Raw genomic sequence first — 22,101 nt, 5'->3', positions numbered from 1 at the left:
AGGCGTCTGGAAGGGGTCCAGGTGCATGGGAGGGGATAAACTTTTATCCCCTTCGCAACGGATCGCGTTTGATGCAATCCTAATCAAAATCCAACTCCGGGAGCCCGGACTAGTAAAGTCAACAAGGTTGACTTTTGGTCTGGGTCCTCTGCTCCGGTACAGCTCGCCTTGGTCCGGGTCTTCCGCTCCGGCTCCGCTCGCTTGGGTGATTTCAGCCAACCGAAATAAGGCTCACCCGAACCCAATTTCGACCTTCTCGAGCAACCTTCCGCTCCGGCTTCTCGCCCCTCGGAAACACCACGCGTCTCCTTCTTGTCCGCCTGCGTACTCTTCCGTAGCACCTTGTCCCTCGGACGCACCAAGCCCGTCGACTCTCTCCCGTGTCGTCCTTCTCGCTAGCTAGACCTGACCACGGTTCGGAACCGACGGTTCGACGGTTCGGAACCGCCTGTTCGACGGTTCCAGGCAGGTCGACCCTTAACCTTAACCGCCCAAGACGGTTACGGTTCACGGTTCAGAACCGCCGGTTCACGGTTCGGTTCACGGTTCGTCACAGTTCGCCACGGTTCAAGATTAATATGTTAAAAAAAAATTTAAAATTTAAAATTAAACAAAACATTAAAAATTAGAAATTAAAATTTATTGAAAAAAGGGCTTGCACTTATTTAAGTTGCCTACGTATCCCTTTAGGGGAATCAAAGTCCACGTAGTTCTTTTACATTTTTATCCTTTTACATTTTCATTCACTTCCATTTTCCGTTTCTATCGTATTTGTTCCTTCAGTATCAAAATCTTGAACTTCATCATCTGAAAGTTGCATTCCTTGGATTCTTTTCTCGGCTCTCGTCCAATCGTCCAATAACGCTTGGGCTTCTAACGAGTCGAGAGACAAAGTTGATCGTCGTTCATCTAATATGTTACCGTCGACACTCAACGTCTGCTCCACAACAATTGTTAACATTGGACAAGTTAAAATTTCTTTTGCGATCACGAAGAAGATGGAAAAGCTTTGAGCCTTCTGAACCACCACTTTAAGATATCAAAATGTATTTCATGATCCGCTTCATTAAAATTAAAAGAAGTCGTAAAATAATTCTCAAGTTCTGATGTGGAACTTGAGGATCCTCGTGAACGTTTTGTCCGTTCTTTTAATAAGAGTTGTGCTTTTGTAAGTTTTAAATTACTACTAGTAGTTTGTTAATTTTGAAATATTAATTTATGTTCCATATTTTGCATAATATTGATTATAAATATCATATAAATAAATTCTAACATTATATATAATATTAACTGGATCAGGGGAAGAAGAATCTTTAATTGTAATTAAAGCGTCATAATATAAAGTTAACATTTCTTGTAAAACTTCTAAGTTAAATCTAGGATCTAAAGCAAATGCAATTAAATAAATTTCAGGAATTAAATAAAAATATTTTTCCCATTTAGTTTTCATAGCTAAGATGCAAGGAGATAAAAATTCATTATTAATATGTTCATTTAAAACTAATACTATATTAGAAAAATTTTCTAAAACTAATTGAGCAGTGGGATAATAAACACCAGAAAGTTGTTCGGTTGCATCATTAAATACTTTTAAAATTTCACAAATACTACTACAAATATTTCATTGTTGTGAAAATAAATATATATTAGTATTAGTATTTTGTGCAAAAAATGAACATAATAATTCTTTATATTGAAATGAATCTTGTAATAATTGGTATGTTGAATTCCAAAGTGTTGGTACATCACGTGGAAATTTTTTAGGTCTCATTCCATTAATTTTATAAAACCTACCCCATTGTTTCATTATAAATGGATAAGACCATAAATAAGAAATTGCAATTCTAATTGGTTTAATATAACTTTCTAAAATTTTTAAACCATCTTGAACACATAAATTTAAAACATGGCATACACAACGAATATGCAAAAAATAAACCTCCAATAATAGGTTGACAAATAAATTTTAGATCATCTATACAAGCGGTATTAGAACTAGCTGTTGGGGATCGGACGGCCGGCTTGAAGGGGGGTTGGATAGACGGCACCCCCAAATAAGCGCTTCCTACGTATTTGTTAGCACAGCGGAATACAAACAATACAAATACAAATACGAAAGCTAAAGACTAAGAATGAGAAAGACAAGCAAACCAATTGACACGATCGTTTAACGTGGTTCGGAGATTAGGGCTCCTACTCCACGGCTGTCCGTAAGGTGGACGATCCCGATCCTTCGGTGGATTACTCCCCGGCAAACTCCGGCTAGCTCACGTAGCTCCTTGTGGGTGGAGAAACCTCACCACAACCCTCACAAGAACTCTTTTGACGCTAGGGCACAAGTAGACTACTAATAGAGATTAACCACCTCTATTTCGTCAACTCAAACCAAGCTCCCAAGCTTTGGTTTTATAGGCCACAGGTTAGAAAACCCCTACCCGATCGCTAAAACATGCGATCGCCTCTGGAAATTCGTTACATCCCAACGGCTCGATTCCACACACATTCTCGCCGATCGGCCGATCGCATCAATGATCTGCTAAAACATGCAATGATCACTGATAAGAGCGCCACAAGATCGCACAAGAACGCTAAGATCGCCACAAGAAACCCTAAAACTAGGATTTTACTCCGAGTACAATCTCGCACTGCACTCTCACCCTTATGACTCACTTGATTCTTCCTTTGCAGCTTTGACCTTTGCCTTCAAGCCTACTTCCTTTGGCTCTCGTCCCTGGGATGCATTCAAGCTGGCCTCATCCAATGCCATCCTTCGTATGCCCTAACCCTAGCCGCCGCCCCCTCGCCGCTGTCCACGGTCCCTCGGATGCTCCATCCTTCACCGGACCCAAGCCATCAACGAGTCATATGTGTATCCTGCAAACCTGCACAACTCAAATACACATATCAAATACAAGGGTGAACCTAACTTAAACTCTTTGCCCAAACACCAAAACACATGGTCCCGCGGACCATTGGGATTGCTCCAACAATCTCCCCCTTTTTGGTGTTTGGCAATACGTTTAAGTTAGGGAAAACATATAGCAAATAAACATGCTAAAACAAATGGACTTACGTTGCCAAGGCTACACACTTGGACTTACACCGCCGAATGGACTTACGATGCCAAGGCTACACACTTGGACTTACAACGCCGAATGGACTTACGATGCCAAGGCTACACACTTGGACTTACAACGCCGAATGGACTTACGTTGCCAAGGCTACACACTTGGCAACCGCCGAATGGACTTACGTTGCCAAGGCTACACACTTGGCAACCGCCGAATGGACTTACGTTGCCAAGGCTACACACTTGGCAACCGCCGAAACAATGCACAGGGCTTTTTAAGAACCTATCCCAAGGCTCCCCCTACACCTAAGCTTCCATTGAGCTAGGATTTTCCACATAAGGCTTTTGAAGGACCTATCCCAAGGCTCCCCCTTTACCTAAGCTCTCCATTGAGCTAGGATTTTTACAACGGGCTTTTTAAAAACCTATCCCAAGGCTCCCCCTTCACAAAGGTACTTTCAGGTTTTCCTAACTAAACCTTACTTCTCCCCCTTTGCCTAACATCCAAAAAGTTCTCCAACAATATCCCAATTATTGAAAACTTGTCATCCAAATGACCCTAAACTCATGTATGTATCACCCATGGATCCCATACATCTATATGAGCTGACCCGGTCAAAATCTAGTGCTGAAAACACTTTCAGACTGGTATCAGTCGACTGCAAGAAGTACCAGTCGACTGGTCGCTACTGGTCGAGCGAACAGAATGCTTCTGTTTCCAGCCAGTCGACTGCAACTTTTAGCAGTCGACTGGCACAGTTTTTCAGCCTTTTTCAGCATTTCTGACCCAATTTCAGAAATGCACCAGAAATTCCACAGACCTCCAAAAATTCCCAAATTTTGTGGAGAGGTCTGTTTTACCCATTTCTACTTGGGAAAAATACATTCAAAAATGTATCTATCACCAATCCCAAGATTGACACAAAACTCAAAACTAGCTAAAAAGTTCAATTGAACCTTGACCTAAAGTCCTAGTTTTGGCTTCCTCTTGATGTATTTGCCCATACTAACCCACAATGCATCCCTAGCATTGGTTTATATGACATCTATACATCTAAAACCAATTATCATGCTATATGACTCCAATGTCATATTCTCAAGCATGAAATATAACCCAATTATGCCAAAACCCTAGGTTTGAGACTCAAGTCCGTCTCCAAACCATTTGGCACACTCCATGGCTCCTCTAGACCCCCAAGTAGAACCCACCTGAGATCCATTGGCCATGGGTCCCAAATTGACTCTTGGAGCTCCCCCTAGAGCTCTTTACCTTAGTCACCTCCCTAGGTGACTCATCTATTGTGACCAAACCACAATGATGTCCCTTAGAAGATCTCCTTATCTTCTTGACCTTGGACATATCATCCTTGCCATAATCATATGCAACCCTAGCATATTTCTTTTTATTGGCCTTGGATGACTCTCCCTTGCACTTATCATGTGCCACCCTAGCACATGGTCTTCTTTTAACCTTGGAGGGACTAGATCGGTATCCCAAGCCCGATCTATCATTGTTGGGTCTTTGACTACCCAACACCATATTTAATCCCTTAGATCCAATAGTGAATCTCTTAAGGAATTTCTCCAAATTATCAAGCTTTAACTTCAAAGCTTGATTCTCCCTCTCTAGGTTCCTAACCCTAGAGTCAACATGTCCACCATGGACATTCCTAGACCTACCCTTTCTAGGCATGTGTCTCCCCTTCTTGGGATTAATGCCTTGGGTCTCCTTAGGTCTATCATTTCTAAATTTATCATGCATAGATTTCCTAGGGTTATGATCCACATTTACCCTACTCCTATCATAATATCTAAATCCAAAATTTTTCATTGCTACATAATGATAATCATTATTTCTCCTAGCATGCATGGGAAGATAAGAATTTGAATTTGAATTACACTTCAAATTAGGGTATACCTCCCTTACCCTTGAAGCTCCCCCTTGATTTGAGCTCTTCTTCTTCTTCTCCCATTTCTTTAAATGTGCAAGCTTCTTGAGCTCTTTCTTCTTTGGGCATTTGGTGTGGTAGTGGCCCTTCTCTCCACACGTGAAGCATATAATGCGCATTTTCCTTCTTTGGGCTTCTTCATTCCTACAACCCTTGTTAGTGTCTAAAATAACTTGATTGGGTTTAGGAATTACCTTCTTCTTACCCAATGGACACCTACTCTTGTAGTGTCCCTTCTCATTGCACCCGAAGCACATAATGTGGTCCTTTGACTTTGCTTCGGTGGAGGTGCTTGCTAAATTGACCTCTTCCAAGACCTCTTCTTCTTCTTCACTTGCCGTGGAATTTTCTTCAATTATTGAGGATGTAGATGATGCCTCATCTTCCTTCTCCTCCTCGGATGTTGAGCATGGCTCAACTTCCGTTTGCTCCTCTTCAACTTGAGCAACTAGACCCATCTCAATGGGTTCTTCTTCCTCTTGTGTAGGTTTAGGTTCTTCTTGTAGAACCATCTTCACCTTGCTCCACAACTCATGGGCGTTCTTATACTCACCTACACCATTTATCACATGATTAGGCAAAATATCAATCAATATAGATATTACCTTTGAATTTGCCTTCGATCGTGTGGTTTGCTCTTCCGTCCAACGTCGTGGTTGGAGTCTTTTTCCTTTCTTGTCTTTTGGGACTTCAAACGGTTCTTTAACCACCATCATGGTGTCCCAATCCGTGTTGAAGAAAACCTCCATCCTCATCATCCAATACATGATATCCCCAAGGCTTCCTCCTTCAAATTTTGGAGGGACAATAAACCCGGCCATCTTGTGCTTCCTTGGCGGTTAGTCCAACGGAGAGCGTCCTCGCTCTGATACCACTTGTTGGGGATCGGACGGCCGGCTTGAAGGGGGGTTGGATAGACGGCACCCCCAAATAAGCGCTTCCTACGTATTTGTTAGCACAGCGGAATACAAACAATACAAATACAAATACGAAAGCTAAAGACTAAGAATGAGAAAGACAAGCAAACCAATTGACACGATCGTTTAACGTGGTTCGGAGATTAGGGCTCCTACTCCACGGCTGTCCGTAAGGTGGACGATCCCGATCCTTCGGTGGATTACTCCCCGGCAAACTCCGGCTAGCTCACGTAGCTCCTTGTGGGTGGAGAAACCTCACCACAACCCTCACAAGAACTCTTTTGACGCTAGGGCACAAGTAGACTACTAATAGAGATTAACCACCTCTATTTCGTCAACTCAAACCAAGCTCCCAAGCTTTGGTTTTATAGGCCACGGGTTAGAAAACCCCGCCTACCAGTCGACTGCTAAAACATGCAGTCGACTGCCCTCTGTGGAAATTCGACCGTTACATCCCAACGGCTCGATTTCACACATTCTGTTCGCTGCCAGTCGACTGCACCAGTCGACTGCTAAAACATGCAGTCGACTGCTACAGTACTGCTACAGTAGCGCTACAGTACTGCTACAGTAACGCTACAGTAAAACCCTAAAAACTAGGATTTTACTCCGAGTACAATCTCTCGTGCACTCGTACCCTCACCCTTATGACTCACTTGATTCTTCCTTTGCAGCTTTGACCTTTTGCCTTCAAGCCTACTTCCTTTGGCTCTCGTCCCTCGGATGCATTCAAGCCCGCGGCTCGTACCCAATGCCATCCTTCGCGTATGCCTCGAAGTCGCTTCCCTCGGCCCTTGTCCTCGCTGCCTTGTCCACGGTCCCTCGGATGCTCCATCCTTCACCGGACCCGAAGCCATCAACCTGAGTCATATGTGTATCCTGCAAACCTGCACAACTCAAATACACATATCAAATACAAGGGTGAACCTAACTTAAACTCTTTGCCCAAACACCAAAACACATGGTCCCGCGGACCATTGGGATTGCTCCAACACTAGCATTATCTAATGATATTGAAAATATTTTATGAGTTAAACCATATTCTTCTAAAATTAAACATAATAATTGTGCGATATTATGAGCATTATGTGATTCATCAAAAACTCTATAAGCTAATAATCTTTTTTGGAGGTTCCAAGAGTTATCGATCCAATGGCAAGTCACACCCATATACGAATGTGTTTGCCAATGATCACTCCAAATATCGGAACATAAAGAAACTTTATTATCTAATTTACTAAATTCATCAATTAAATTCTTTTTTCCTTGTTTTACTAATTTTTTAATTGTACGAGTAAGTGTAGTCCTAGGAACACGTTTAGCACATGGATTAAGAGATTCTTTACAAAAATCTTCAAATGTGCATTTAGATCCAAAACTAAAAGAAAGATGTTCTACGGAAACAAATTTAGCTAATGATTCTCTTAATTTATTATCCGAATATAAAAATAAACCGGAATCGGTACTACCGCTAGTTGAAGAAAATCTTGATAATTGTGTTTGAGAACGGTCGAGTCCATATTCCGTCGGGTGCTTCGTTTCTACATGTCGTTTCAACGACCCATAGCCGCCTTGGAATTTGTAGGAAGCATTGCAGTGCTTACATTTTGCACGCATTTCTCCCGACGGAAGAGTGACCTTATCAAAATGTTTAGTAAAAATAGAAGACTTTAGAGGAGGAAGTTTCCGAACCTTAGAAGTAATTGCATCGGTACTTCCTTGTGTTTCGGGTGTCGGATTCGGAAGATGCTCGATCTCATCATCGGTGGATTGAATGTTGGGGTCCTCCTCCATTGATTCATTATGTTTTCCTTTAGAGCTCGAGAATACCTCCGCGACCTCCTTCCATTGTAATTGAAAATTGAAAACGAAAGCGTGTAGAGATTAGAGAATACGAAAATGAGATTAAGAGTAGAGAAGATGTGTGTGAAAAATGATGAAATGAGCTCTCTATTTATAGAGTTTTGATAGTAACGGACACTAAATCATAGTCATTGATCAAAAAACGGTCAAATGATCCTAACCGTTGAAAAAAAATACCCAAAAAACCCTCCCAACGGCTACGAACCGCCGGTTAACCGCCGGGCCGGTTCCGGTTCGACCTGACGAACCGGGTCAACGGGCAACCGGCCCGTTGACCCGGTTACGGGCCCGGGCCGGGTCCGGGCCAGACCCGGCCCGGGGTCGGGTCTATCGCTAGCTGCGTCTTTTGCTCGACTCTCTGTGCTCCTAAGCTCCTGCACATTTAGACACAAGGTTAAAAACACGACAGGATCTAACTTAACTTGTTGATCACATCAAAACAACCTTGGGGTTCCAACAGCTAATTCGTTCGAGAGAGCCACTATGAAGGTGCTTGCATGAAGCCAGCCGTAGGTGATGGAGGGATCGATTAGAACCCAGTTGGACCTTCTACTCGGTTCCCTCATTTGGTGTGAAGGCCCATCATCGATGTAGCCAGGTCGTGCGAAAAAGGACCGTTGGCTGCAACTTGTTGTTGCACTAACTTTTAAGCTCGGGTTGTTATTAGTAACTCCAAATCTTCCTATGATAAGGTGACTGTAGTGAATCATCCAGTTTCATTATCTCCATGTTTCAAATTCAAGCAAAGTTCCCACAGATGATGTTAAATTTGATCATGTTTGAAAGCGGTGGAGATGGCGTGCTGAGCTGATAGTTCTGTCGCTAAATGGGAGAAGACTCTGGAATGGGGACGAAATGACACCTAACACTCCTTCTTGCACACACCATAAAAAGAGCAAAAGAGAGAGTTAGAGCAAGAACTAGGGAGAGGGTCCCTGGTGCAAGCACTTTGATGTTCAAGTCAGTACAATAATTGAGTGAAAAGTGGAGAATAAGATGAACAGTAAATGCATGCGTCTTCTAACGTTGTAAGTGTGTGATGACGTACTTGACTAACAAAGAGAACCTTTTTATACTGACCCTCAGAATCTCCATAATTATGAGGTGTCAGGGAATGTCTGATGTTAGAATATGTCAAGTAATGGAATATATATGACCACCCTTCGAAGAAGGTTTTTTTTAATGCACATGAACTGTCTCTTAGAATTCTCATATTAATGTCAGATGCTAGAATATGCTAAGTAACATCAGGTAATGGAAGCTACATGGACACCCTCAGAGGAAGGTTTTGTTTCCTGTATATGCTTTGTTCGAGGAATATTTCTTGTTGAATAGTTCTAATTCTCTGATAGATTGTTGGGATTCTCACACAATGTTATCTCCTGAAGACATTCACTCTCAAAGCATGATCGTCACTCTAACTCGCGCCAAATGCCTCTCATAGGGAAGCTTGTTCCCTCCCGCCCTAGTTGCACTATTCCACCTACCTAATCCCGGTTCACTAGGGGATGATCCAGCCATCGTGTGCCCGATTTTTTGTCTTGATTTCCACCAATTGAACGAAAAAATGAGGAGAAATTCCGGATAAAAAAAGGATTAACGAACAAAAAAAGGGAGCAATTCCCCCAGAAAGTCTGACCGACCTAATAACTGACTAACTATATGCTAAGTCACTTGTACATGAGAAGTGGATAATCGAGCCTCGAAGGCTCGACCGACTTCATAGTCGACTGACCGTATGTAGAGTATTTTGGCACCGAGAGATGGGGAATCATGTCTCGGAAGTCCGGCCGACTGTGTACTGGGAGTTGTATCGTAAGAATAAGGAGCTAAGCCCTTAAATTTGATCAGATATAAGGTCGACCGACCATATGCTACATACTTACTTATAAAATATAAGAAGCTGCGTCCCATGACCCGATCAAATTAAAGTCCATCCGAATTTGTACTAAGGTCTTACGATGATTCATCTGAATACTTACAATCTTATTTTCATTACCACCTCACTTTAATTTTAATTCTAACTATCATGTCGTTTTAACCATTGATTTTATATTAGTTCTGATTCCACTCACAATATTCCGTGCCATGAGCTGCACCCACTTGGGTTGTAATATAGATATATATTTTTATTTAGTAAAACTATTATTTATTTATTGTAAATTTAATAATTAAAATGGTTTTTTTCCGCCAACGTTACGTAGGAGGTGCTGCAGAGATGTGACTGGGCTTGCTTTCCATAAATGGAGAGAGTGAGAATGAGGTCGGGGAAGGAGTTATGAGGCGGGACCCACCTCCGTCCTGATCGGGTCAAGAAATAATAGAACAGGCAAGAGGGTTTCGCGTCCCATGCGTCACGTCACTGTGTCAGTATTTTTAAGCCGGATCATAAAATGAACCGGCAGCGGTCGTATCGCTTCTGGGCCGGTTTAGTTGGATGAGCCAATATTCAGATCAGTCCTCCTGGCGCCTTCCCTTCCAAAATATACCCCTCTCACACTAATTTACTCTTTGTAAAATTAGAGAAAAGCTTTGAGATGCTCTATCGAAACAATGCCCCACACACAATGGAAAGCAAGCTCGCTAGGATACGAATTGTTAAGGCATCTAACACGACCATCACATGATGTTTAACTAATTAGGGTTCGCTATAGGACCATCCATGTGACGTGATGAGATTAATTAAGAAGGTATATATATGGACACACAACAAAGAAAGCATCGAAAAGATGGTATTACATTGCTTGGGGATTTCATCTTTGTATCTTCTTCCTTGCAATGAAAGCATCTATCATATATTTTAAAATTTGAGCAATATTGATAGCTAAAATTTCTAGCTCGATATAGATTAATGGGTGTTTCGCGATATATGCAAATGGATGGACGAGTAATTAAGTGACGTAGTTCTTTAGTTCTTTAGTTAGTTAATACGAAATGAAAAATAGCAGCCATTTAATTCATGCTGTTTATTATATATATACAAATAAAAAAATCTAAACAAAATGTAGTTGAAATTAATGGGTTTACGTGGCGCCGGAAAATTCGTTGCGGATCTAACGGACATTTATTAGCCAATTAAATGATTGATTATACTTTTCAATTGCAATGACTAATCATTCGTTTAGCCAAACGGATTATAGGCCGAGCTGGGTTTAAGGAGTTGGGCCCAAAATTAAATGGATCACGTAGAAATAAACGAGATAGCCCATATGGCCCGCTTACAAGTTTATTCTTCAAATATGAGAAGGGAAAAAAAATTAAAAACATATAATTGATTCTTCATTTGTTAACACCGTTAAGTTATTTGATATTAAAATTATAAGAAACTTTCAAACTCGAAAGGATTTTGATGGAGAAATTTCCCCTTAAAATTGACTGACGAACTATATGAAAACCTGACCAGAATTTGTCATGCCTGATGGAGACAACAAAAGCCTTGAGAACGATTCAAAACGTTTATCTTTTGTTTTTTTTACTTACTACAATTGATTGGTAGGTATTTGTTCATCGATTTCTTTTATCAAAAGCTAATTATCATGACTTTATCTCAAAGACAAAAAGAATACATTTTTTATAATTCCTTTGACTTTGCGTCAAGTTAAATAGTGTTCATTGAAGATCGGCTCCTGAATGAGAAGTGCTAAGCACGTCTCCTAATACTAATTAATTTATTTATTATTACGATGAAAACAACAGTTGACCAAATAAATACGAAATCTATCGAATCGAAGAATTAAATGTCGAGGAAAAAAATTGATGAGTATAATTTTTAAAGGGGTTTTAGATGCATTAATCTAATGATTTTTTAGCATCGTAACGGAAGAAAATAACGGCTCTAGGCGAGTGTGGGAGTATTAAAACGCGAGGCAGGAGCGTGGGTGGTTGCTGCTGCTTGTGCGGATCGCAGGGAGGAGGCGGAGGCGACTCTGGTCAGCAGTTCTGCCGGCCGATGCATGAGACGGCTTTTCTCTGGTAGGATGGGTTATGTTCTTCTTCCAATTGAAAGCCGCATTTGGAAGAAATGTCTTTTGATTCTTTTCTAGCTGAATGCCTGCAATGCTTGCCCTTGACTATGCCCTCCCTGTCTGCTCCCCAGCTGTTCATGTGTCAAATGCCTCTGCTAGTTATTGCCGTAGGTTCTGGCTTATCAGATGCAAGTCCAGATCCCGCTGGAACAAAACCCTATCCAAACACTTTCGTTTTTCTTTTTTGGTAGGACTTGTTTATCTTCTTTAAGCCGGCGTTTGTTCGAGCATAATGATCATAGATTTTGATTTATGGAACCGGAAAATGACGATTTTGGAAAGAAAAATGGAATTTTTTTTTTTTTGCGCTCTTGATCTGTTCCATTTATTGCAGAAACTCATCACTGATTCTTCAACTTGAGCTAAGAGTGAATTAGTCTAGGGCAATATGTTCTTGTTTGTTCGTCGACCACTTGGTGGTTTTGCTTTATATTTGTGGCTTGTTGCAAATCGTGTAGGAGTTAGAGGTGAGGAATGGAGGCGGCTGGCAGAGAGGAGCTGTCTCAGTGGGAGAAGATGGAGCCGGCTGCTGGTGAAAGAGGCGGTGAGAAGGCAGAGAAGATTTTTGTTTCGGTTCGACTGAGGCCTCTGAGTGAGAAGGAGGTGGCGGCCAATGATCCCTGTGATTGGGAGTGCATCAATGATACAACCATCATATTCAGGAACAATCTATCTGAGCGGTCAATGAGTCCAACAGCTTGCACATTTGGTGAGATTGATCTGTTGTTTCTTTTTTTTTCACTTGACACCTCATTTACTTACCAGGTTAACTTGATGTGGTTTTGTGTGACACTGATGTATAGGTTTCCCACAGGCCAAAGGCCACGCACATTTCAATTATGAAAAATCTTTGGATAATGCAACTTGATCTCACAATTTAATTTACTATGACATGAATTTTTTGGCTACACAAACTTCTCTATTTCATGAGAATCCATGTAGTATATTAGATAAATATCCTGCCTAATTTTCTTTCAACATGATACTGCTTTGGCTCAGATGACAATAGTAAAGCTCTTTTAAATTAAATTTTGTTTCCACCTTTCACTTCTTTCTAATAGACAGAGTATTTCGAAGTGATTGCACCACCAAACAAGTGTATGAGGAAGGGGCTAAAGAAGTTGCTCTTTCCGTAGTTAGCGGGATTAATTGTAAGTGTACAGTTATATCACTCTGTTTTGCTAGCATATGTTAAAACAAATTTAAAGTTATGTGATTCTTTGCAGCTACTATTTTTGCTTATGGTCAAACAAGCAGCGGGAAAACATACACAATGACTGGCATAACTGAGTACACTGCATTAGACATATATGAATATATACTTAAGGTAATATTGGTTTTACTATGATTGCTCTGATATTCAAGTGCCCCTTCACATTTTGTTCCTTTTGCAGCATCATGAAAGAGCATTTGTGCTGAAGTTTTCAGCAATAGAGATTTACAATGAGGCTGTTAAAGATCTGCTAAGTGCAGATTCTGCTCCCCTTAGGCTTTTAGACGATCCAGAGGTAAAGTTTCTCATCTGGATGTTTGTTTTCACCTCTAATAAATTTGAAGGTGAAAAAAAAAATCCTTTTTACAGAAAGGAACAGTAATTGAGAAACTTACAGAGGAAATATTAAAGGACTGGAACCACCTCAAGGCACTCATTTCTGTGTGTGAAGGTAATTTATATAAAATTTGTCAAGGAATATTCCTTATGCTAATTGAAATGTACTTAACCCTCCAAGCATTCATTTCCATTAGCTCAGAGAAAGATAGGGGAGACCACTCTAAATGAAACAAGCTCCCGATCTCATCAAATTCTCCGTTTGGTCTGTTTTTTCTAGTCTATATAATTTAAACAAAATATGTTTCTGGTTTGGAAGAATCATATTGATATTTCCTGTGGTGTATCAACACTGCAGACCGTTGAAAGTTGTGCACGGGAGTTTCTGGGAAAAGACAACTCTAGCACACTTGTGGCTAGTGTGGTAGGCTGATAGTTTTCATTTTATTCTTTTTATTTTATCATAGTTCATATATGTTAAAGGAAGATTCTTGGTAAGTGTTGTCTGCTTGTTGCATGCAGAATTTTGTTGATCTAGCAGGGAGTGAGCGTGCATCTCAGGCACTTTCTGCTGGTACCAGGCTTAAAGAGGGTTGCCACATAAATCGAAGCTTGCTGACACTTGGATCTGTTATTCGCAAGCTGAGGTTAATCCTTTCTTTGCTTTTTTACTTTTGTTGGTATCTATCCATTGAAGCTATTCCTTTTGACATGCTTGATGCATATTTTGAGTTGTTTAAACTGCTTGAGATTTATCATGTTGAACTTCATTGTGTATGGTTTTTCATGCTTATCGACTCACTTTCCTATATTCTGACTTGGCAAGAAAAATTAGTTTTTCTTTTTATTATTTCAAAAAAAAAAATAATCCAAGGGATAAGTCCATCATCAAGTAACAGTTATTTTGGTGTTCAAGAGGTACTGTCTTCTCTGCATTATCATTATTATGTAAGTGCTTGTCAATGAAATCTTGGATGCACTAAAATATGTTGGGATTGAAGACACCATTAATTGCATTGAACACTCGATGTTTTCTAGAGGTTAAGTGATGATCCATAATTTGTAGATTCTTTTGTTAATTTATAACTATCACTGTAATTGGTGTGCACAGTAAGGGAAGAAATGGGCACATTCCCTATCGGGATTCAAAGCTCACACGGATATTGCAACCATCATTGGGGGGTAATGCAAGGACTGCCATTATTTGCACAATGAGTCCTGCAAGAAGCCATATCGAGCAATCCAGAAACACTCTTCTGTTTGCAAGTTGTGCAAAAGAGGTTGCTACCAGTGCACAAGTGAATATAGTTATGTCAGATAAGGCATTAGTTAAACATTTGCAAAAAGAACTTGCAAGATTGGAGAGTGAAATGAGATATTCAGGAATATATCCAAGTGCTGAAACATTGCTGAGGGAAAAGGATCTTCATATTAAAAAGGCAAGAACTTTTCACTCAAATCTAGAACTCACTTTTCTTATATGATCCATATTTTTTTGTACTTCGCTGTATCTTATGTTTATAATTCTTATTTGGTACAAGAATAATTCACTGTTTGGAATCAGTAGCTACATGGTTTTTTTCCCCTTCCATTGAGCTCCATAGAGACTATGTTGGTCAGTCTAAGACGAATGAAATCTATGTTTCCTGTGAAAAATACGGTTTCTTAATCATTTCTCTTGCTAGGTTTGTCAATCATGTAATTGTTTGACTTGAAAGGGTAGCATTTTGTAATGTTCTATTAACTTAAGAACAAGCCATGCTATATTGCAATCAGGTATTGTGTAATAGAATGATTATGATATTCTCAGCACTCTACAAGTTTAGAAGTCAACTGAAATTATAATCCATATCTTATAGCTGGAGAGTGAGGTAAAGAAGTTGGTCCAGCAACGAGATATGGCCCAGTCTCGACTGGAGGATTTTCTGCAAGTTATCCAAAAGGACCCTTCTTCAAGACAATGGGTGACTATTCTTATGTCTGAAAATATCTAATGATACGTGTAAGTTCTCTATTTATTTTTTTATTTTCCTCCTAGGATGAGTCAAGCCAAACCCCAGCACTCAATGGAACTTGTATGTGTGATGATTTATTTTCAACATCTGAGCCTTCAGATATTGCTGATCTTTGTAGTGATTCTGGCCCCTCAAAATGTGCGACTTCATACAATCAGTATAAACAAACTGGAAACCAATGTACTCCATCACCAAGACACACAGTTAAAAATCTCGAGTTCATTGAGTCAAATGACAATCAAAGTGAAAAAGAGTTTGAGGAACTTTGTCAGGATGTCCACTGCATTGAAGTGAATGGTGCACTTGTACACAAAGATTCAGAGTCCATGTCGGCAGAAGGAAGCAACAGTCTCCAACAGCTGAGCATCACAACTCCTGAGCATGATGATCTTAATCATGAACCTGAACAACAACCCAATCAAGGATTAACGAATGCAGATCCTGTCACACTGGAACAGCATCTTCAGAATGTAAAGAAGACACTTATCAACCTCGTGAAGGTATATCCAGACGGATCCTCTCCAAGTTCAACATGGCAAGATCAAAGCTTTAGAGGTGTTCCATTAAGTAGAAGTAAAAGTTGTAGAGCAAGAATGACTAGCTCTTCAATTTGGTTCCAAGAAGTTAGTACACCACCTGATATATCTCTGAAAGGATTCCCTGGAAGGCCTGAGGGAGTACAAAAGAAACGACTTGCCTTGGACTTTGGAGATAATAGTAAAGATCTATCAGCAAGTGTATCTCAAATTTCTGTAGATACCACACCATTTAATTTACAGATATTAAACTCAAAAGCTACTTCCAGTATCAAGATGGATAGGTTGGTTGACGACACAGAAGTCAACGAGATAGATGATGTTCATTCTGGAAAAGAATCCACTGATGATCAGGTATGCTCTCCATGCTGAATAAATATCTAATCATATTCTTTATTGCCATTTTTATTGTTCATTACAGCAATGCTGCAGAGTGCATATCTAATTGTTAGCATATTGTTCTAAGTTGGTTTATCTTTTGCAAACTTACCCTTGAAACTTCTTCTACAAGGGAAATTGATTATAACTATCTAACCTATAATTAGCAAAACATGTTACCAATGTATAATGTTGTACAGCAAAACATGCCAACAACAACAAGGGGAGAGAAAGATAATAATGAAGAAAGGAAAATGTAGTGACAATGTTGGCAAAAATATACTTTTTTTTTTTTTGAAAATTTCACTTTAACAATAATCTCTAGATCATTAGGTATTAAATTATTTCACGGATTCATTGGCTGAGTGCCTTCATGTGATTTATTTGCTCGTTTAACATAGCTAAAACAAGTTTGAATAGCTCAATTAACAGAAGAATGCAAGTAAGCATAATTTAAATTTGACCCATGAGGTTTAATATGCAAGTTTCAGTTAGGCTTATGAAATTTTAAACATGTTAATGTACAGACTAGGTAATATCTCAACTTCATCCAGTAATCCCAAATTGGATATGCTTATTACCTATTTGGATTGGCTTGGGTGAAATTGAGAAGGTTCGCTAATTTTGTAACTTGAGGGCTAAGATCAAATTGAGACCAACAATAACAGAACTATTTTATGAATTAAATAATATTTATTATTATTTATAGCTTATGATGTACAATATAATGTTAAAACTGTAGCATTTTAGATATGACACAAAGTCCAAACTTACACATCTAACTATCTTCTCTTTTTTTTTATATATATATATCTTTTTTAATCCTTCTGCCTCCAATTTGTCATTGACAACAGACATACCACTACAGTACCCAAATAGTATTTATCTAGTTAAAAGCCGAAACTTCAACACGTCTCAAGATTTTAAACTGTAGTAGTAATACTTATTTTATATTATATTAAATCATAATTTGTTATATTTTGATATCTTTAATAATTACATATTAATAACATAATATTATAATTCATAATTGTGATGCTTGAACTTTGCTTGTGTTCCGGTACCCATGTTTAAAATTTGGAGATCAAATTTGTTTTGGCACTTGTACTCTAGTGTGAGTAATATTGGGCCATGTAGTGCGGATGAATATTTATAAAATTATAGGCATGAAATGGTTGACTTTATGAGGTGTGATATCTGAATTTGTCAATGACACGGACTTGGAGTTGTTACAGATATGTCAACAAACTGTTCAAATCTTTTCATGGATGTAATGGGGGGATTAACAATGATATTGGTTCACAAAACTTCCCTCTCACCCAATTTGCCCCTCCGAATTAACATTTGCACTGTGGTTAACCATGGCTTCATCTGGACGTATGCTTTGTATAGTGGTACAATGCTGCTCGCGAAAGTGCAGAAGGAAAACGTAACCCCTAAAAATATTTTCAAAAATAGTTCAAGATGGTTGCAACTGGAACAATTGGCATCTTTCTGAGATTTGCAGTTATTTTATTCTTGTGGTGCTTATATTTTTGAAGGTTTATCATGTAGATTTTTTTCACCCTTTTTAACATCAAATCTTCACTTCATAGTTTTTTTTTCTGGATGATGAGGAACTTAATTATGGATCATGCTAATGATTAAGTATTTTTAACTAGCCATGCATGTAAACTTCAAGTTGAAACAATTGGTGTAATATAATCTTGCTTTGACGTCAGAAAACTGGAAGGAATTTGGTCCAAGATTTTGAAGCTGAGGACCCTGAGAAGGATCTCAATTTGGCACCAACTCTAGATCCACTGCAGTCTCCTTCTGAATGGCCTAGGGAATTTGAGAAGAAGCAACGAGATATCGTTGCACTTTGGCATGAGTGTAATGTTTCCTTAGTTCATAGGACTTGCTTTTATTTGCTATTCACAGGCGATCCAACAGACTCTATTTACATGGAAGTGGAATTCAGGAGATTATCCTTTTTAAAGAGCACTTTTGCTCGGCAAAACATTGATGAAGCATTAACTGTTGGTCAGAGTTCCACTTCCACATCAAGGTTACATCAGTTGTGCTACATTTTCAAATTTGTTTTAAGAAAACATAGCCTAATCGATCACTAAGACAAGGTTTGTTTCCTCTTGGGCAGTTTAAGATTGCTTCGACGTGAAAGAGACATGCTTTGCAAACAGATGCAGAAGAGTTTGTCTGCAGTGGAAAGAGAGAACCTCTATTGCAAGTGGGGAATTGCATTAGACTCAAAGCAGAGAAGAATGCAGCTTGCTCGGCGCCTATGGTCGGAACCCAAGGACCTAGAACATGTTAGAGAGAGTGCATCGATTGTGGCAAGCTTGATTGGACTTCTAGAGCAAGGGCATGCTCTGAAAGAAATGTTTGGCCTCACATTCTCACCTCAAAAATCTAATCGAAAGTTCTATAGTTGGAGACATGGATTGTCTTATCGGAAGTAAAACGCCCAAGTATCTTTTGCTCCTTGGTTTTTGATTTCTGTTAAGAGTTGTAATATATAGATGCAGTTAACAACAGGTCAATGGTATTTGCTGCTAGTTCTTTCCGGTGATGGCAGCATTCCATTGCAGTGATGATAACCAAAGTTAACAGCGAAATGGTCTCTGTTTACTACGTCTTTTATCTAGTTTTTTGTTTTGGAATCTGAACGCTGACTGATGTGCATTGAAGTTAATACTGAGTTTGTGTGTGCAATTGACTTGTTCTTGAGGCCTAATTACAGATGAACTTACTGGATGAGTTTTTAATATCCACTTTTATTTAATATTACGGGAACATAGTTTCAATTTCCCTATCAGGTGACAGTTGAGCTATCCTAAAATTAGAACAAGTTTAATTATATATAATTTATTTTGCTAAAAATCAACTTTTAGCAAGATAAATTGAATTTTGTTTCATAATTTCATTTGAAAAATATACAGATGCCTGTCGTTCTTGTTCCAAAGCAACCAGAAATTGTCTCATTCATGCGTTTTCAAGGGAAAAGGAACATTTATCATATATGTAATTCCTCAAGAATCCTATCCCAGGTTTGCAACAAAAAGACGAGGATAGTTATTCAATGATTAGCAACCGAATCAATAACTTTTGAGCAAAGAAAACCATCCTCAACACAAGACATGAATGTTGATGATTGAAAGATGAACCAAGGGAGGTCAAGTACAGACAATTCAGGTACTGATAAAGCGCCGAGTGTTCTAGGGTCCTCGGCAAGCGTAGCCAAGGAAGCACTGTGAGATATCTCGATTGCTCCGAGATGCCAAGCTCAGCCGCGAAGTCATCCTCGCCGCCGCCACCGCGCTGTGGAAAGGAAAGAGAGAGGCACCGCAGCAACCCAGTTCGACGGGAATCCTTCATTGAAAGCCCATATCCAAATCAACGCATGTTGCCGAAGCAGAATAAGGCAGTAGACGAAAAGAATCTTTTTTTTTCTTTTTGGTGAGTAGCTCGCCGCAAGATCTTCTATTTATCAGTCCTAATGGCGATTGAGAAGGTAAAGAACTCCCTTGCTCACCTGGAGAATGAGGGGAAACGGCGGATTTGTTGGGCGGCGAAGGTTCCGGGAGTACGGAGAGGAAGGCGCTGAATCGATCTGAAGAAGAACGACGCAGCCATAGCAAAACTGGTCAAAGAGTAGCACGAAAAGAAAATAAAGAGGTTGAAGCACAAACCCAACCAATTTGGAAGTTTAGGGTTTTTTCTCATCATTTCACTCCGATGCGTGACACATCAGTCACGGAGGAGGGCATCCAACGGTTCCTCCGCAGGAAGCGCAGCCGCAACCCTATTTGGCCCTTCTTCTTGTACGAAAACTGCCATCTTGCCATTTCAGCCAGTTTGAATCGCCGCCGTGAGTGTGACCTCCGCCGCCGAAGCGCGAGAAGCCGCAACCCTCGTTCTAAGTGAGTCGGGATCCTCCATCGATTCGACTTGTATGCTGAAGCTTTTGCCTTGGTGATCAGCCGCTTTGCTTAGATTATAGTTGTAGCATTTCCGTGTAAGCAGTCACTGGCGATGCAGCGGAAGAACACAATAGAACTCTTTTCGCGCCATTTCAGGTTTAGTTTTCGTTGGTGGCCACTTAGCCAGTCACATGGTCATGAAGCACACCTACATGAACTTGTCTGTGCATCTGTTCTTGGAGCACTCGATCAAATGGTGATTCTCGCTTGAGATGCGTCGGCTTTACATTTTATAGATAGTTTTCTGTCAATCATCTTGTTTTCTTGAAAGAAGGGAGATTATGAACTTCTTCTCTCTAGCTGGATGCGCTGAGAGAGGAGAGAAGGATAATTTATCGACCTTCGCAATGTCTTCTATTTTTAGAAAGGGAAATTTTAATTACCCTGAGGTTTCGAAAATATCAAAACGAACCCCATGGTTTGAGAAACATCAAAAAAACACCTGGTATGATATAAATAGTTCGAAGACCCTTACCGATGGAAAAAAAAGTTAACTGAAATGGTGATAGATTACCCACTAAAATTTATTGACAATTATACCCTCATAGTCTCTCACCAAAACATAGTAATCCTCAATCCTCAAATATCCGAATAATTTATCTCTCCCTCTCCCCCTATTTTATTTTATGAGAAGGAATCCTTCCTTTATGTGTTAGGTATTATTTCAAATGGTAAATCATTCATGATTTATCATTTGAAGGAATCTCTCAATCTTATGTGAAGGAATGAATTTATGAAGAATTTTTCTCCATAACGAACAACGATTCTGATAATGTTAGTTGTCAGGATGAGTCTTCTTGTGCACTTTCTCGATTTACCGTAACGGTCGGTGACAAATTTTTATAGGACCAGATCGATCGTTCCATGTTCGATATTTTCTGACTTGGTTAATCATTTTCATACGTTATTCAACTGTTTAAGGCTAATAACTACTCATGATTTATATTTTTTACATTGATTTAGGGACATATTAATAGAAACACTGAGTGAATAAATCATCTTTTACCATCATATGGAGGAACAAATTGAAGGATTTAAAATTTTGAACTACTAGATTTTCGGTGAAAAGAAGATACGCTCGTTGCATTAATGTAGGATATGAAATGATTTTGGAAAATTAATTTGAAGCGGGTTGATTCTATGAGGTAGGTGGTAGTTGAAGTGATTTCAAATGGTATTGGAGAATTAATTTCAAAGGGTTTTAATTGTAAATAGATTTTTGAAGGTTATGAATCTATCTCATTGTAATAAGGATGCGTTTGGTTGAGGGTTATTCTTGATAACCTTGGTTATTCATTTAAGGTTATCAACAAAAATCTTATTTAGTTTAAATAATCGATGATTCTCGAATAATGTTTCATGTCCGACACGTCAGCAAAAGGGACATGTAACCAAGAATCGGAAAACCTCAGAAAATTGAGATTTTTTCTTAATTATGTGGTTAACGAATTTTTTTTACCTAAATGATCAAAATTTGGTCAGCCAAAATACATGCATGTATGTATGTACAAGAATATTTTAGTAATATCATATTTATATATTAATTATATGTATACACATATGTATTATAATTGAAATATAAAGATTTTTAGTTGGTCAAATATTGGCCAACAAAATTTACTGTTCCAGTAATAGCATGAATACTATGAGGTATGAGCGAATTATGTGAGGAATTTGAGGTGTTGGTGTCATCGAGAACCTTTCAAGAAAAGGGTTGATTTTTTAGTCTTTTAATAATTTTGGTCAGTGGACTGTGTTGTCAGTTTGGCCCGGGGTTTGTGATGTTTTCCCAAACGACGGGGTTTGTTTTGAAGTT

At 39.3% G+C, this 22,101-nt stretch overlaps 1 protein-coding gene across 1 annotated transcript; it reads left to right on the top strand.

Moving 5' to 3' along the window:
• Positions 1–11,620: 11,620 nt before the first annotated feature.
• On the top strand, positions 11,621–19,017 carry LOC122015222 (kinesin-like protein KIN-7F). Its single transcript, XM_042571990.1, has 14 exons — positions 11,621–11,771; positions 12,283–12,533; positions 12,886–12,975; positions 13,051–13,151; positions 13,219–13,332; positions 13,407–13,488; positions 13,571–13,638; positions 13,732–13,797; positions 13,896–14,020; positions 14,485–14,812; positions 15,233–15,337; positions 15,412–16,278; positions 18,024–18,352; positions 18,443–19,017. Exons 2-14 carry the CDS (start codon positions 12,299–12,301, stop codon positions 18,762–18,764), a joined length of 2,832 nt encoding a protein of 943 aa, XP_042427924.1. The 5' UTR covers positions 11,621–11,771; positions 12,283–12,298; the 3' UTR covers positions 18,765–19,017.
• Positions 19,018–22,101: the final 3,084 nt, after the last annotated feature.

Source organism: Zingiber officinale, chromosome 8B (assembly GCF_018446385.1).
Source record: "Zingiber officinale cultivar Zhangliang chromosome 8B, Zo_v1.1, whole genome shotgun sequence".
In the NCBI taxonomy this organism is placed as follows: Eukaryota; Viridiplantae; Streptophyta; class Magnoliopsida; order Zingiberales; family Zingiberaceae; genus Zingiber; species Zingiber officinale.
Note: the sequence above shows the minus strand (reverse complement) of the source record. Positions and strands in the feature narration are given on the sequence as shown.